Source organism: Emiliania huxleyi (assembly GCF_000372725.1).
Source record: "Emiliania huxleyi CCMP1516 unplaced genomic scaffold EMIHUscaffold_9393, whole genome shotgun sequence".
NCBI classification, from domain to species: Eukaryota; Haptophyta; order Isochrysidales; family Noelaerhabdaceae; genus Emiliania; species Emiliania huxleyi.
Genome location: NW_005195022.1, coordinates 142 through 1,182, shown reverse-complemented (window position 1 = coordinate 1,182; position 1,041 = coordinate 142). Strand labels below are relative to the sequence as shown.

Genomic DNA, 1,041 nt, shown 5'->3' with positions numbered 1-1,041 from the left:
CGAGAGCACAAGAAGCCGCAGTGGCGAGTGCCGAGTGCGATTGTGTGTTTGGATTTCCATATCCTCTAGCCCGTCGCGCCTGCGGCGATCGATCGTCGCCGGGCCTCCTGCACCGCCTTCTGGTTGTAGACACCGCTGCGCAAAATGAAGCTCAGAACGGCGGGGGGCATCAGTCCGTCCACCAGGTCCAGGTTGACCTCATTGCTACCAATCGCTTCTCTTATGTGTAGAGAGTTGCCCATGCGCTTCCGGAGCTGCGTGGATGAAATGTCGGTCGTCACAAATTTCATCCCTCCCGCCATGGTGAGCATGTTGAAGCGCGGACCGAACGCAGACAGGTCCTCAATGTCGTATCCCGGACGGTGGAGCACGAGAAAGTCAAACTCGGTCACCAGTTTGTCGCCCGTGACGATGCGACCCTTGCCAGTCGGGTCGGCGGGGTCTCTAGATTCCCACGTTCTCAAATCGGTCCCAGGTTGAAGCCAGTCTGACCCTACGACAAACAGAAAGTCGACGTCGGCGTGCTTTCGACGCAGCCTGCAGAGAGTATCATAGGTTGCCAATGACTCTTCCTCATACGTTTCGATGTCGCACACCCGAACACGGACGGGTATACGGGACTGGCAGTCAGTACATACATTTGTAGTGCCGGACCGTCCTGAGCGGGTTGTAAAATTCTTTTTCCTCTCACGAGGCGCGCTACCGTGGTGTACCTGTGTTGTTAGTGCCAGTGCGCGCCACTGTGAAGCCCGCAAGAATTCTTTTCGAGGCTTCGGAGCTTGGCATGCTTGACCAGGCAAAGCGTGCCTTCCTCGCTCTCTCCAGCTCGGAGCGCGTTGCATTTGCGCAGTTCGTCGCCGCCGCGCCGCCGCCCGAGCAGCAGCAGGAGGAGGGTGAGGCGGGCCAGGATGAGGCCAGGATGAGACCCGAGGACGAAAAGAAGCGCCTCAGCCGCAAGGTCCAGAAGCGGCGGGAGCGGCGGCACGCAAAAGCCGTCAAAGAGGGCCGCGTGCCCGGCCAGGTTGGCAACCCAAACTTCAT

General features: G+C 59.3%; 1 protein-coding gene across 1 annotated transcript; it reads right to left on the bottom strand.

Moving 5' to 3' along the window:
* Nucleotides 1–113: 113 nt before the first annotated feature.
* EMIHUDRAFT_125370 (hypothetical protein) lies at nt 114–537 on the bottom strand (the record flags this gene model as incomplete). The annotated part of the gene is made up of 1 exon (XM_005756960.1): nt 114–537. A coding segment is annotated over one exon (424 nt), but the record flags the coding sequence as incomplete, so codon positions are not given.
* Between the last annotated feature and the right edge of the window lie 504 nt (nt 538–1,041).